The 12,697-nt window shown below is 44.1% G+C and overlaps 1 protein-coding gene across 2 annotated transcripts; it reads right to left on the bottom strand.

Moving 5' to 3' along the window:
* Positions 1-4,556: 4,556 nt before the first annotated feature.
* Positions 4,557-12,187, bottom strand: Ces2g (carboxylesterase 2G). 2 transcript variants are annotated; one of them, NM_001106175.1, is made up of 12 exons: positions 12,045-12,167; positions 11,311-11,521; positions 10,039-10,177; positions 9,296-9,429; positions 8,949-9,207; positions 7,913-8,011; positions 7,504-7,644; positions 7,302-7,382; positions 6,918-7,062; positions 6,388-6,525; positions 5,914-5,986; positions 4,582-5,518 (listed from the first exon to the last, which is right to left on the bottom strand). In NM_001106175.1, exons 1-12 carry the CDS (start codon positions 12,118-12,120, stop codon positions 5,332-5,334), a joined length of 1,683 nt encoding a protein of 560 aa, NP_001099645.1. In that variant the 5' UTR covers positions 12,121-12,167; the 3' UTR covers positions 4,582-5,331. The 2 variants fall into 2 exon arrangements, with proteins under 2 accessions (XP_087450254.1, NP_001099645.1); XM_087594128.1 differs by lacking the exon at positions 11,311-11,521 and having other exon boundaries at positions 4,557-5,518; positions 12,045-12,187.
* Positions 12,188-12,697: the final 510 nt, after the last annotated feature.

Genomic DNA, 12,697 nt, shown 5'->3' with positions numbered 1-12,697 from the left:
TTACAGAGCAATAGTGATAAAAACTCTGTGGAATTGGTACAGAGACAGACAGATAGACCAGTGGAATAGAATTGAAGACCTAGAAATGAACCCACACACCCATGGTCAATTGTTTTTTGACAAACGAGCCAAAACCATCCAATGGAAAAAAGATAGCATTTTCAGCAAATGTTGCTGGTTCAATTGGAGGTCAGTATGTAGAAGAATGCATATCGATCCATGCTTATCACCCTGTACAAAGCTTAAGTCCAAGTGGATCAAGGACCTCCACATCAAACCAGATACACTCAAACTAATAGAAGAGCAAGTGGGGAAGCATCTTAAACACATGGGCACTGGAGAAAATTTCCCTAACATAACACCAATGGCTTATGCTCTAAGATCAAGAATCAACAATTGGGATCTCATAAAACTGCAAAGCTTCTGTAAGGCAACAGACACTGTTGTTTGGACAAAACCACAACCAACAGATTGGGAAAAGATCTTTACCAATCCTACAACAGATAGAGGGCTTATATACAAAATATACAAAGAACTCAAGAAGTTAGACTGCAGGGAGACAAATAACCCTATTAAAAATGGGGTTCAGAGCTAAACGAAGAATTCACAGCTGAGGGATGCTGAATGGCTGAGAAACATCTAAAGAAATGTTCAACATCTTTATTCATAAGGGAAATGCAAATCAAAACAACCCTGAGATTTCACCTCACACCAGTGAGAATGGCTAAGATCAAAAACTTAGGTGACAGCAGATGCTGGCGAGGATGTGGAGAAAGAGGAACACTCCTCTATTGTTGGTAGGATTGCAAACTGGTACAACCATTCTGGAAATCAGTCTGGAGATTTCTCAGGAGATTGGACATTGAACTACTTGAGGACGAAGCTATACCTCTCTTGGGCATATACACAAAAGATACCCCAACATATAACAAGGACACATGCTCCCCTATGTTCTTAGCAGCCTTATTTATAATAGCCAGAAGCTGGAAAGAGCCCACATGCCCTTCAACAGAGGAACGGATACAGAAAATTTTGTCTATCTACACAATCGAATACTACTCAGCTAACCAAAATAATGACTTTATGAAATCATAGGCAAATGGATGGTCCTGGAAAATATCATCCTAAGTGAGGTAATCCAATCACAGAAAAAGACACATGGTATGCACACACTGATAAGTGGATATTAGCCCAAATGCTCGAATTACCCTAAATGCACAGAACAGATGAAACTCAAGAAGGATGACCAAAATGGGAATGCTTCACTCCTTCTTTAAAAGGGGAACAAGAATACCCTTGGGAGGGAATAGGGAGGCAAAGTTTAGAACAGAGGCAGAAGGAACACCCATTCAGAGCCTGCCCCACATGTGGCCCATACATATACAGTCACCAAACTAGATAAGATGGATGAAGCAAAGAAGTGCAGGCTAACAGGAACTGGATGTAGATCTCTCCTGAGAGACACAGCCAGAATATGGCAAATACATAGTCGAATGCCAGCAGCAAACCACTGAACTAAGAATGGGACCCCCGTTGAAGGATCAGAGAAAGGACTGAAAGAGCTTAAAGAGGCTTGAGACCCCATGTGACCCACAATGCCAAGCAACCAGAGCTTCCAGGGACTAAGCCACTACCCATGGGCTCCAATTGCATAGGTAGCAATGAATAGCCTAGTAAGAGCACCAGTGGAAGGGGAAGCCCTTGGTCCTGCCAAGACTGAACCCCCAGTGAACATGATTGTTGGGGGGAGGGCAGTAATGGGGACATATGGGTAGGGGAACACCCATATAGAAGGTGAAGGGGATGGGTTAGGGGCATGTTGGCATGGAAACTGGGAAAAGAAATAACATTTGAAATGTAAATAAGAAATACCCAATTTAATAAAGATGAAAACAATAAAGGTATAATTATCTTCATATTCACAGGCAAATGTTCGTTTTGTGTTGGAGAGCCTGGAGCAGAGTGTTGTAATTGTAGATTCTGATTTCTCTAAGTTGTGTGTGTTGAGGAGCCCAGAGATGGAGAAGGGTCAGACACTGACTTCTTAGTTTAGGCATTAGAGCTTAGTCTGCTCCAAGTGTGTCTTCTAGGGCTTGGCTTGTTGTCTTTCCTCTTCATGTGATTCTACACACTTCTCAATTTCCTTCTTGATTTCATCAATAATGCATGCACAATGTCTAATCCCTGAAAGGTTGTATGTGTTCTATAGTTTCTTTTACTGTGGAATTAAAGTTTTATTCTATTGTGATCAAATAAATTTAATTACTTCAGTTTTCCTTAAAACTTGTTTTTAACCCTAATACATAATCTATTTTATAAAGAATTCTCATGGACTTCCAAGAAGAATGTGTTTCTTATTGCATTTACAAAAATGCATTTTGCTTTTCTTTATTTATGTGATATTTCAATAATTTGTTTTTTCTGTTTTATTATTTCATTTATTTACAACCAAATGCTGCCCTCCCTCCTGGTCCCCCTTGAAGAGTTCTTCCCTCCTCCCCCTTCCTCTCTCTCCTTCCCTCCACCTCTGTGGGATGTTCTCTGGGTATCTATTAACTCCACTAGGTCTATGATATCTTTTAATTTGTACTCAGTAACCATGGGCCTTTCTATGCCCACCCCAGTTCATGTCTATTTACAATGCTTTTTGACCTTAGCTTAAGTTTGCTCCCAAACTGGTTCTTAACCTTTATTAACTTGCTTACACTATTCATGTCTGCTACATGACTGGTCAGTTACCCCTCCTCAGTTTCATACACTCGACTTCCTCTGAGTCTGGATGGTGAATCTTCTGAGGCTCTCTCTTTCCCAGAGTTCCTTCCTTTCTCTGCTGGATAGCCCACCTTACTATGCCACCTTTTGCTACAGGCCATAAGCTTTTTATTTCAACCAGTCAGAGGGTACCTTAAATAAACAAGGAAGGACACAACTTCACATAGTGTACAAAGCCATCACTCCAACAGTGCTCTGTTTGTTTTTGTGTGGCACCTCTTAAGTGCCCTTCCTCTATTCATCTCTCCTCTATGCTGTGGCTAGTGTTGTGGCAAACTCTTACTGAGAACAAGTTCAGAGTATTTATCCACCTGACAAACATTTTTAGATGCTGCTGGTTTCAACACTGGAACTCTCTGAACTCTCAGAGCTTATGATAAAGTGGAAATATTGGACCATGAAGAGGAATTTCAGCATCCCAGAGAACCCTGTCAAGATTTACCAAAGAGTACAGGGTCAGGAGCTCCGACTTAACTAAGCCAGGCTTCATGGAAGAAATTGCATGAATGTCCATTTCACAGAGCCATCAGTTCCACCTGGAAACCAGTGTCCTTCTCTCCAGCCCACAGTAATCTAGAGTACCCACGGCAGGCACGGCAGGCACGGCAGGCACGGCAGGCACGGCAGACATTCCTCCACACTGCTTTTATGAATGTTTTCACTGGTATGGTGCCATCATGGCTGTGCCTGACCCCCCACTCAGCAAAGTATGGCATCAAGTGTCCCCCTTTCAAAGTCTCTGTGGTCGTAGTCCTGGACTAGGCAGATGTTTTCTCTCCCCTCAACTTCCCCACTGAAAGAAACACTGGAGTCTGTGAGGTGGAATGTCACAGGTCTTCTAAGCTCCAGGGCATGGAACTAGATTCTTTGGGTTACCTGAGCGGCCCCATGTGTCTTAATTGTTGGTAGCAGGAGCCCAATAATGAGCTGAGGCCCCATTGAGAGAATTTGGCACCCACCCTCCTGGAGGTTATCCTTCTCTGGAGTCCAGAATGGACAATCAATAATCCTCACTGCGACTCCAAAGGCTATGCTGTCTTGTGGTTCCGCACACTGGATTTTAATAGAGAGACTTTGCTAACCTTGTAGGGCAAGGTAATCAGAGGTAAGGGGCTATGGCATGTAGGGTCTCTAGCATGAAGGCTCTGGGATCTTTATGACAGATAAGAGAACATATTTTGGGGGGGATTCAGGTGGTTTGAGCACAACTTGTCACCTTTGTATAGTGACATAAAGTAAAAGAGAGGGTATTTGTTAGAAAGACCAGAAATGTCTTGCAACAGTAAGGAGATAAGAATGAAAACCATGCATATGGACCATAAAGGCAGTGGGGATTATCACAGGGACCGGAAGTTTGCAGTGGAACTGTGGAAGTCAGGAGTACACCCATATATGTGATCAGATGCAGACTGGGGACAACAATTTCTATTGTACATGTATAGACCTTCTGATCCCCTCACCTTGTTACTAGGACTCACCCCATAGTCAGACATCTTCACAGATGTGTTGTGATCATGCAAGTATGGGCCTTACCATGTACATAGAACCCTTGGAAGTAGGGATAAACCTCAGCACATACGAAGTAGCAACCTAGTTTTTCTTGGTTCTCTCTCTCGCTGTCTCTCTCTCTCTGCCTCTCTCTCTCTCTCTCTGTCTCTCTCTCTGTCTCTCTCTCTCTCTCAGGATAATAGATACTTAAATTATGCCACTGAATATTTTGGTATAGAACTATATGAATGAATGAGGTTGGATGATAGGAAGTGGAAGAAAAAAAGAAATCAATATTAACAAATGACAAACGGACAGATTATCTTCAAATAAATTGTAGGCAAAGTTTACAAACACAGTAGATAGAGACACTTTTAGATGTTTTCAAATCTAGTGATCAAGTTGGGAACCTCTACATGCTATGTTTTGAAAATATCTATGAATCATATTTCTATATTGAAACCTAAACTCCAATGTGATGATATTAAGAGATAGGCCTATTGGAGGATTGTTAACTGTCCAATCTACTCAGTGAGAACACAGGTACCATCTTTGGGCTAGAGAGCATGTATAGCAAACCTGTTAGTATCTTAACCTTGGAATTCATGGTCTCCAAAAGTATGAAGCTGATGAGAGAGAGCATGTGATTTTTGACACAGCCCACCCCTGTGATATGGGCTGTTTGGAGAATCATATCAATGTTTCCCCAAAGCTTTTGCTCTACTTAAAAACTATTTTGGTCATAGATAGAGAAGAGGACAGTGAGGATGAGAGGTGAAGTAAGGAAAGAAGAAAGGAAAGGCCTTAGTCCCAGTGGAGTGTGAAAGGAGATGGGGTATTATGGGGTTCACAAATCCACTGGGAGGGGAACACTTATTGAATGGGTCTAAGAAAAGATGACCCAGCAGGATAAAGAGTCACTTGCAGAGGATATGTGATAATTGGAGAAGAACAGACAAGCACAGAGGTTATGTGAATGTTAGAAACAAGTCAGGTTCCTCAATGTGTTCTGGGAACCTGAAGCTGACTCCATCAGCAGCCAACATAACATACCATTCCTCACACAGGGCACTATAGTTCTTTGTGCATGTTTTGAGATCTCTTTAACTCCTCGATCTTCTGGGGAAGAGTCTTGGTCCAGAACTGCAGCTTTCTGGCCTTCTGGATTCGTCCCACAGCAGGCTGGGTGTTCAGTTGCAGATACTGTTCATCATAGTCAAACACAGGCCAGTAGGGTAGACTGTTGCTGTTGGGGTTTCTGTGGATATACCACCAAGCAAAGAAGAATGAGGTCACTCTGGTGCAAAGCCTAATACTGGGTCAGGGCAGTGGTTAGGCCAGTGGTTAAGGGGTCTGATGGGATAGGCATCCTGATATGTGCATACAAGTGTCACTCACTAGTTTCTGCTTCATGTGGGGAAAGATTACCTGACCTGTTTTATATCTCCCCCTAAGAGGTGAGGTCTAAGGAACAGTACCATAGCACTATAGCCCACCAGCTAGGTCACTGTGAGAGGACCAGTATGTGAAACTTATAATGTACTGTAGTGTAGAGAAGACTCTATCATGTGATGGAAGATCCATGCATGCTTAAAGGCCACCATCTAAAAGGGAACCCTAGAAGGACCCACACATGCAAGGTTGATTTCTCACCCATATCTTGCAAAGTTTGCCCAGTACTTCATCATTCTCCTGTTTAGCAGCTTTTCCCCCTCAGTGAGGTTAACTGGAGTTATGAGAAACACAAAAATCCAAGTATATGCCACCTCACACAACTGCCAATTCATTCTTCACATTCACCATTCCACCTGTTGTCTGACCTCAAATTGTTGGCTTTACTACCACCCTTCTTCACTATGTAGAATATCAAGATTCATGCAAGCCTCTAATTGAATTCCTGCCCCAATGTGCTGTTATCTTCTCTATTACAAGCTAGATTGGGGAAGGTCCAGATTCTAAACTAGGTCTCTCTCTCTCTCTCTCTCTCTCTCTCTCTCTCTCTCTCTCTCTCTCTCTCTCTCTCTCTCATCTATCTATCTATTTGAGCTATAGGTTTCCTCAAATGGACTGACAGCTAAGGAGCCATCTGGGATCTCATTCAGCTCAAGAAAAATTAGTAAGACTCACGTTTCATGCCCCAGAAGAAGGAACCAAAAACAAAAGGAACCTCATCTCCATGGTCAGCCTTCACGTGGGGTGGCCTGATATCCTTGAGAAAGCTGGATTGATGTTGGAACTCATAGAAGTAGACAGGGGCATGGGAACCTGGAGGTGGAACAAAGAGTGACTTAGTTGCCTCTCACCTGTAGCTTCCCCCCTACCCCGCCTACCTCATGGAGCTTTTTTGATATGCATTTGGTGACAAGATATAGTGATATAGTGTTACCTGGAATTAGACGAGTTAAATTGGAGGGGGAGCTCCAGGCTGGTTCACTAGCAGTTGAAAATGTCTTTGGCTAAATGGTATTCATGATCTTCCTAGCAGAGTGGTTTTATTAGGTTAGTAGAATATCAGCAATCCATTTTCTCCTCTGTACCCAGATTTCATTCTCTTAAACTAGACATGAGGAGACCTAGATACTACACTGCTCCACAGTGCTCATCCATGACCCCCATCTCTGAGCTACTGTTGTAAGCCTTGTCACAGTGGTACTCACGCTGAAAACGCGCTACTTGGAGAGAAGGGATCACAAACATGAAGTCTTCCATCATCTCTGTGAACTGTGCTTGGAGGGTCTGGGGGTCCTCAATGTCCCCCATGTACTCTTCCATCAACAGATCACTACACTCAGGAGGCAACATCTATATCAGAGACATCAGAAAGATTGAGGTTAGGTATGTTATTGGTTAAGTAGGTAGTACACTTGGGTGTGGGGAGAATGGGACTTGGGATGACATATAGTATAGGCAAAAATTGTCCTTGCTTTGAGGTGACTCCACACAGCGGATATATATATATATATATATATATATATATATATATATACATATATATATGTATATATATATTATATATATGGAGAGGACTAGAGGTACCTCACCATTTGTGGTGCTGTATCCTTCAGAAAAGCCTGCAGGTTCTCTCTGGTTATTCCTTTTATTGTCTGAGCAGAGCCTATGACCTGGGAGGCAGAAGACAGTCTTAAGTATGGAGTCTAAAGGACTTGGATTAAAGATATATTGAGTTTCCACTGCTTAGCATGTGAGTATCCAGGTTCCCAGAGGATTAGAAGTGAGCCTCACTTTGGGGACGATCCAACCATACTCATCATTGTTGAAACCAATTATGCTGGGGACAGGGTGAAAATCAGCAGAGGCCAACAGCTCCTGAGGATGGTTGGGTAGGAATTCTCCATCCACCACAGCAGGGATCATCTGGAACTCCTGATGGGTATCAAAAAAAAATCAATGCTGAAGGTTAATAAAATAAATACTCTGGTGTCCTCTGAGTCACCTCCACCTTTTTCCTCATTTCTCACTAGTTTCAGGGTGATTCGCTCACCCTGGAGGAGAATCTACACTTAGATTAGCCTATCTTGATATTCATTTTGCACATGGAACTGAAAGAACATAAAGATATAAAGATGAGGTATTTGGTTGAGAATCCCACATCATGTAGACCAGGTTCTCCCAGACACGCAATTCTCCCAACCTTGCTAATGACCGTAATCTGCTCTTCACTCTTGCCTCTCAAACAGTGCACCAGGGACTCTGGGTCCATGGCCTCACATCCAGAGAGCTTGACCACCATCTGCAAAGGGAATGAGCAGGGAGATTTCTCAATTCCAAGTCAATGATTTTGCATCTAATTCCCACACTATAGTGTGTGTTGTGTGGATTGGAACAAGTGTAAACTGTTCCCGTTTTCCTATTGCTCAAAGGTGACAGCCAGGAAGCAGGACCCTTTCTACCTGCATACCTGTTCTTTTTGTTTAGGGGAGTATAGGTAGGTAGGGTAGGTAACCTTTGCCTGTTTCATGTATGAGGGAAGGAGTAAGTATGTCAAGCTGGTGTATGAAGGTTATAGAACAAAGTCTCAGTCTTCACCAACCCCCTCATTTGAGTGTTCTATCCCCCTTTTTTCTGCATACGTTAGCTGAACTGGTTTGTGAACTCCAGGGATTCTCACATCTCTGGCTCCCACCTAACCACAGGAACTTTGGAATTACAGATAAATGTTACCTTTACAGTGTTTTATGAATTCTGGGAATTTGAACATAGATTCTCAGGCTTGTACGCCAAGCACTTTAAAAAGCAAGCTCCAAGCCCATAGATACTAATTTTTGCCAGTGATGGACTTTTTTAAAAAAATTTATTTAATGTATGTGAGTACACTGTAGCTGTCTTCAGACACACCAGAAGAGGGCATCGGATCTCATTACAGATGGTTGTGAGCCACCATGTGGTTGCTGGGATTTGAACTCAGGACCTCTGGAAGAGCGGTCAGTGCTCTTAACCGCTGAGCCATCTCTCCAGCCCGCAATGGACCTTTTAAAGGGCAGCTTTGCTGTCTAAATAACACATTCATCCTGTATAAAGGAGACCTGTGGATTCTAACCCTTGAGCCCTCACAAATTAATAAACAGATGTTGTTTCCTTAGCTCTTCATTTTTAACACTGAGTACCATAGTTGTCAGAGGATAGTGCTGGGGCAGCAGATATAGGATTGAAGTGGTTCGGGCACTTACTTGGTAAACCATCTCAGAGAAGTTAAATATGGTTCCAGGCATCAGAGCTACTCCACTCTCCATGATGGCTCTGTGAAAGAGTCCTTTGGACATGGGGGACACAACATGAGAAGACACACTCAAGCCTCCTGCTGACTCGCCAAAAATAGTGACACAGTCAGGGTTGCCTCCAAAGTGGGCAATGTTCTGCTGGACCCAGCGTAGGGCAGCCACTTGGTCCAGGTATCCCCAGTTTCCCCTGGCATGGTGATCTCCAGTGCTGAGAAGTGGAAGGGACATGAATCAAAGGGGCATCTAGATTCTGATCAGCTACCTTCCCCCCTGCCCCCGATCAGCCCCAGTCTCACCTGAAGAAGCCAAGGACACCCAGGCGGTACTGGATAGTGACCACCACCACATCCTCAGTGGCTGCCAGCATGGAGCCATCATACATGGAAGCCATGCCTACAGTGAGTGCACCGCCATGGATCCATACCATCACCTGGAGAAGTTAAGAGAAAGGCCAGGAAGCTCCCAGTGAACCCAAGTTCAGGTTGTCTGCTAATTAGAAATCAATTGCTGTGTTCTGCGTAACTGCAGAAACATATAAAAATCCTTAGGACTTCAGGGCCTTGGCGACAGCTTCTAGTCCCCATTCCCACCACGTGTTGCACTTTGAATTAATGCCTGCATGTATAGAGTGATGTCATCCTTACTCAGGCTCTCCACAGTAGAACAAAGACGAGTGTCTGTGGCTATCTCTCCAAATTGAAAATGGAAAGGATCATCAACTCTCATGGTCACAACAGATAATCCAAAAGTATAAGTTTGGGTGGCCTCGATGTTGAGGTCTTGAGCCCCTAAGTAGTTCTGCAGAGCACAAGTTGTAGAATGAATTCTGGTTTTATCAAAGAGCATTTGATGGCTCAGTACTCTGTGACCCATACCCAGGTTTCAGCTGCAGTGTGTAGCTGAGACGGCCTTCTTTGACCCAAGTAAGCTAAGACTTTCATTAAGGTCCACCATGCAATGGAACTCAGGTTGCTTTTGTCCCTTCTTATCGTCTTGACAAAATGCCCTCTCCCCAAGCTGACCACAACCTGATACTCACAGGCAGGTGAGAGCCCTCATGGGCATGGGCTGGTGCATAGATATTGAGATACAGGCAGTCCTCAGACATGGAGACAGGTGGCAGGGTCAGCTTCATCTCCTTCAGACCCTCCATATTCATCCTAACGTTTTGTGGACAACTGTTAAAAATGGGAGGCAGTTATTCCAAGAGATGGATGGCAAGTATGACCAAATATGAGTCTGAATTTTATTTCCTTAGCCACCTTTTGCTGCTGCTAATCACAAGATGTGCTATTTACATGTACATCCTTTCTAAACCCCTTCCAACCAAGGTAAAAGCCACAGGCTCAGTGAAAACTGGGGTGGGGCCAGATTTCTAGGGAGGCTGCTGGTTAGGTGGGGCCTGAATTTTAATCTTTCTAAGTCTGAGAGGGAGAGACAAGTCTCCATGGGAATGATTGGCTGTCTATAGTGACATTTGTGGAATTGTATAAGAATGGAAAATTGAGCCAAGCCTTAGCAGGCATGCAAGCATTTTTTAGTCTGTTCCTGGACACAGCTGTGATGTGAGCAGCTCCTGTAGTTTTGTCTATCTGTGGGTTCCCCACAATGATGGATTGTAATCTGGAGCTTCTTATAGTAGCTTTCTCCCCTAAGTTGCATTTGTCAGTACTTTAACAGCAACAGAAAACAAACTAAGATCCCCATATTGGAGTGTTGGGCTCCCAGAGCTACCAAAAGATTCAATGGACAATGCTGCCCTAAAGGGTAGTGAGTAGTCCTTCATCATGTGTGCAGACTCTCAGGGAACTTCTCTTGCTTGAAGTGTCTCCACAGGGAATTAATTACATATATTTGTTCCCTGGTCAATGGCACTTGGCCCTATAGGTTTCACAGTGACTGTGAAGGTGGGATTTGTAAGTGTCCATCATTGCTGCACTCCTCAGTGATCTGAAGTATATTCTCCTGATTTCAGGGGCAACTGCTGCCCAATAGGTCACATTAGCTCATACTCAGAGATCCCTCCCATTGTGGCAGAGAACACTGGGCACAATCTGAATCTGTGAACAATGTTATCTCTGCTCATCTCAATAGTGCCTGATGCTAACGTCCTATGAGTGCCAAGTTCTGACCCAGGAGCCTGGCAGTTTTTCTAGGCAACCTTAGCACATCATCAGAAAAACCCATGGGGCACTCATCCCCAAAGAGAAAAGACGGCTGGATACTGAGATGGAGGAGACACTTCAGTGTGGCCTGGAGTTCAGAGCACAGTTTCTTTCAGTGCCTGAAACCCTCTGGGTCCAGAACTTACATGTTTGATTGTGAGGTCCCATCTCTCACACCACTCCATGGCTCAGGGGCCTCAGGAGGTGCAAATCGCAGTGGTCCTACAGGGGCCTTGGCAAAGGGAATTCCCAGGAAGGTGTGGACACCAGATTTAAAGTCCTTGCTGTGGGTGAGCTTGCCTTGGACCTGGCCCGTGTGTGTGTTTCTGATGGGGCTGGACTCTGGTGAGTGCTGTCCTGGTGGAGAGATGCCTCAGGGTTAGTTTTCTATAATCGGCTGCCACCAGGTTGTGGGAGTTCCCACCTCACTGCTATCAGGGCACAGGAGGAGGGAACCCAGGACCCCCTCCCCTAGTTCAGCTGTGGGATTTGAGTGTGGAAGCTTCCTTATCCCTCAGTCCTTATCCTATTCCCATTTTGAAGAGCACCACAGCGTTTCTTTAGGCCAAAGGGGTCACACACTCAGAGCCATTTGGCTATATGAATTTATGATTCTTATTCAAAGGTAAGAAAAATGACATGTCATTTTCACTTGAATTGTTTAGTGCTTCCTCTGGAGCTCCTGTGTGCTAGTGGGCTCATAAAATCTGAGGGCTTTGGTTGGAGACTCAGTAGGCACAGGTTTCCCACACTTTTAGCGATCGCTTGTAAGCTCCACCCCCTGCCCTGTGCCTTCCCTCCCACAAGCCCGGCTTCTGACATGCACAACTTGGCAGCTCTGACTCCAATCATTCCCCATTGCCAGTTTAGTGAGACTCACCCTGCACATGGATGAGAAGAAGCAGGAGCCCAAAGAGCACAGCATTCAGCCAGCTATGCAGTTTGTTCTGTGGCATGGCCAGTTCTCAGGCCTGAGTCTGTGCAGCTAGGACAATCACGTTTCACCAACAGGAAGAAGAATCTGTGAACCTTGCCCAGGCAGGAATTTAAGCCAAAAAGATATAGGTGGAGCAAGTTCTTATTGTAGGAGAGCTGTTTAGTCAGAAGTGACTAGAGCCAATGGCCTGGAGGCAGGGCAAAGTCACAGTATTTATCAGGGTTTTCCAGAGTAGCAGGGCTTATACAATGAATCTCTACATAAATATATGGAAACAGGATTTATTAGGACAACTTTCAGGCAATAGTACTACTAATCGAACAGTGGCTAGCTATGAATGGAAAGTTTAAGAATCCAGAAGTTGCTCAGTCCAGAAGGCTGAATGGCTCATTTGGTCTTTAGTAGTTGCTGGAATCCTGGAGAAGTAGGCTCTAATGCATTGAAGGACTGGATTCGCTAGCAAGGCAGGAGCAATCAGGCAAAGAGCCAAATCTTCTGTCTTTCTTGTTCTTATATAGGCTTCCAGCAGGTGTGGCCCAGATTAAAGGTATATCTTCCTGTCTTAAGATCTGGATAAAAGGCATGTGCCTTCTTAC

The sequence above is a fragment of the Rattus norvegicus genome, chromosome 19, assembly GCF_021556685.1.
Source record: "Rattus norvegicus strain SHRSP/BbbUtx chromosome 19, alternate assembly SHRSP_T2T, whole genome shotgun sequence".
Lineage (NCBI taxonomy): Eukaryota > Metazoa > Chordata > Mammalia > Rodentia > Muridae > Rattus > Rattus norvegicus.
This window is presented reverse-complemented; position numbering and strand designations above follow the sequence as displayed.

What these genes read in the sequence shown, in the direction of transcription:
- Ces2g (NM_001106175.1), bottom strand. Translation starts at nt 12,120, where the DNA reads ATGCCACAGAACAAACTGCATAGCTGGCTGAATGCTGTGCTCTTTGGG. An exon ending in TCTTCTCATCCATGTGCAGG is followed by an intron (nt 11,522 to 12,044) that starts GTGAGTCTCACT and finishes TCTCTCCACCAG; the next exon opens with GACAGCACTCACCAGAGTCC. An exon ending in TCTCTGAGATGGTTTACCAA is followed by an intron (nt 8,012 to 8,948) that starts GTAAGTGCCCGA and finishes TTCCCTTTGCAG; the next exon opens with ATGGTGGTCAAGCTCTCTGG.